We start from the raw sequence: 2,330 nt of genomic DNA, 5'->3' as shown, positions 1-2,330 counted from the left end.
CTATACTTCTCAGCCATCTTCCTTCCAACCTGCAAAATCTTTTATCATAAAAAGTTCTCCCTTACTTTTTGTCACCCTTTTCTCTACTTTTACAAATTCCACTGTATTCTTTATGAAACCAAGTGGACAAGAACTGTACACAATTTTAAGGAAATGTGGGTACCAAAGACCTATGCTGAACTTGAAGATCCATGACAAATAAGTTTGAACTTATCAGAAAAAAAATTCAGCTATTTGTGTTGAATAGTACTCTAAAATAAAACTTGATTACCTCTGTTCACCATTATTTGCTTTCATGCTCACCAGTTTAGACAGTAGAACTACTCCCAAAAATATGCAGACTTTATTGCCTATTTAAATTCATAGTATCTTTGATATAAATGCAATTATAAAATGACAAAAGCAAAATGTTACTCACTTGTATTTATCTTCTGAAGTGAAATGTGCTTTTCCAGCTGTCTGCGAAGTTTCACCTCTGCTCCATATTTACCAGTAGTGCCATTGTCAGCCAAAATAAAATGAGAATGCATGCTGTTGAGCACTGTCAACTTACTCATGGGATTGGACATTGTCTGGTATGGTCGAACCACCTGCATTGTAGAGACAGATATAAAAAAGAAGTACTAAACAGAAAAGACCCTCTGAACTAAATCAGTTATATAATACCAGCTGACAAGATGTTACAAAAGAAAAAATCAGTATTGCTTGAAGTATTGTACTTGAGCACTGCTGCCTTCTTTATGTAAAGTAGAAACTAACTTTAGCACTTAAACCAGTGTGGCCACCTCTTGTAAACACTGACCTTTTAGATGCAGACACTGCTTAATGGGTTTTCCATGGTAATCTGTCTCAGCAGTATCCCTGGTCACTGTCTCAGTACATACAGCTAATGGTCCGTCTTCCAAAGGTCTAGGTGGTGGTACACACACACTTACACCCTGTCTGGTGCTGTCTTTCAACAGCCTTGCTGTAAATCTTCACCTCCAATGAAATCTCTGATTCTTCCTTCACAGATCCCACCCAGCACCACACCCCCTCTCTAGGTCATTCAGAGCCACCAGCACCAGAGGTCCTCTGCAGACACACCAATGCAGGTGAGTTCCACTCTTGGAGAGGTGAACACACGGCTCATTCTCAGCACAGCACAAAGGCAGTTGCTTGTGTTCACAACAGCTTTAGGAAGTTTCCATTCAATGTGGAGTTTGCTACACTTCTTTTGATTTGTTTTCAACAGGAGAAACTCTTCTGCAGACAAAAAGAGTAAATTTTTGCAGAGTTATCCCATTCATAGCCTCTGAATAGACCAAATAATAGCACTAGGTCACATCTGGCTGTCAGCTGCTTAGGTGGTCCTCCAGTGATGCAAGTTAAACTGCACTGATGTGGCCAAAAAAAATGGTCATTAAGGGATCCTGAGTGGCTGACCATTCAAAGGCATTTGCTAGAAATATTGTTCCCTGCATCATTTGCATACATCTTGTCTTTTTTGGAAAATTTGTAAAATTAGCTGAAGAAATGTTGAAGTGACTTGCTATGTAACGTAACTCAGCTGGGCTACACTTCATCTGCAACAGATTTTCTTCACAGCCTGGAATTGGTCATTTTGCAAATCTAACAAAATCTTGTATTTTTTAATACACAAGTGTACACCCAAGTTTTGACAGAAATGTTTGCAGACTTGTTAATTTCTTCCTAAGCTTCTCTCCCTTTTTCATATTCTAAAGAGCTCTCTAATTGAGACATAATTGTTTATAAATAATTTGTGTTAGTAATTCTTTGGCCAGAGATCTCCTTCTCTCTTGTTTTCACTTGAAAATGCTTGCAGCACTTTGTTCAGCTCTTGGGTGGCATCGGGAAACACAAAAACGCCTTTTACTGTTATGAACTGTCAAACAGAGGGTTCTCTGTAAGCTGTTCATCCTGCAAAAGGGAGGACATAGGTCTGAGAAGACCAAGAAGGCAGCTGGCCAACAGGAAGGCAGTGCACTGCCTGGTCAGAACAGGTGATAACTTGGCTAAAGTTTCTTCTATACTACTTATTTTGGTGCCTCCTTCTTAGAACATTTATTCTACAGGTGCATATAGGTTAACAAGTATCAATAAGCTGCTGGAACACATTCATTAACTGCTTCTACAGACACAGAAACCCCACATCCTGTGCCACAGTCAGAAAGAAAAAGAAGATTCTTTCTCCCTAAGAAATCCCAAGAATCAAATAAAATCAAACTAAAGCAGTCACAAATCTTTTTAAACTGATACAGGCCCCATCTCTCAGTATATAGAGGGCACAGGCCAGCAAGATCTGATAGAAGGGGAATGACGAGATGTTC

At 39.3% G+C, this 2,330-nt stretch overlaps 1 protein-coding gene across 1 annotated transcript in view; it reads right to left on the bottom strand.

Moving 5' to 3' along the window:
* Positions 1 to 418: 418 nt before the first annotated feature.
* LOC103776659 (transient receptor potential cation channel subfamily M member 3-like) overlaps positions 419 to 2,330 on the bottom strand; it is a gene marked incomplete at its 3' end in the record, with an annotated part of 24,571 nt that continues 22,659 nt past the window's right edge. Inside the window, exon 6 of the mRNA XM_008944177.1 lies at positions 419 to 590. Coding sequence (XP_008942425.1) covers positions 419 to 590 — 172 coding nt within the window. The remainder of the gene's footprint in view (positions 591 to 2,330) is intronic.

This window comes from Merops nubicus, unplaced genomic scaffold (genome assembly GCF_000691845.1).
Source record: "Merops nubicus isolate BGI_N331 unplaced genomic scaffold, ASM69184v1 scaffold567, whole genome shotgun sequence".
Taxonomy (NCBI): domain Eukaryota; kingdom Metazoa; phylum Chordata; class Aves; order Coraciiformes; family Meropidae; genus Merops; species Merops nubicus.
The sequence above is the reverse complement of the archived record's forward strand: the minus strand, read 5'-3'. Positions and strand labels throughout refer to the sequence as shown.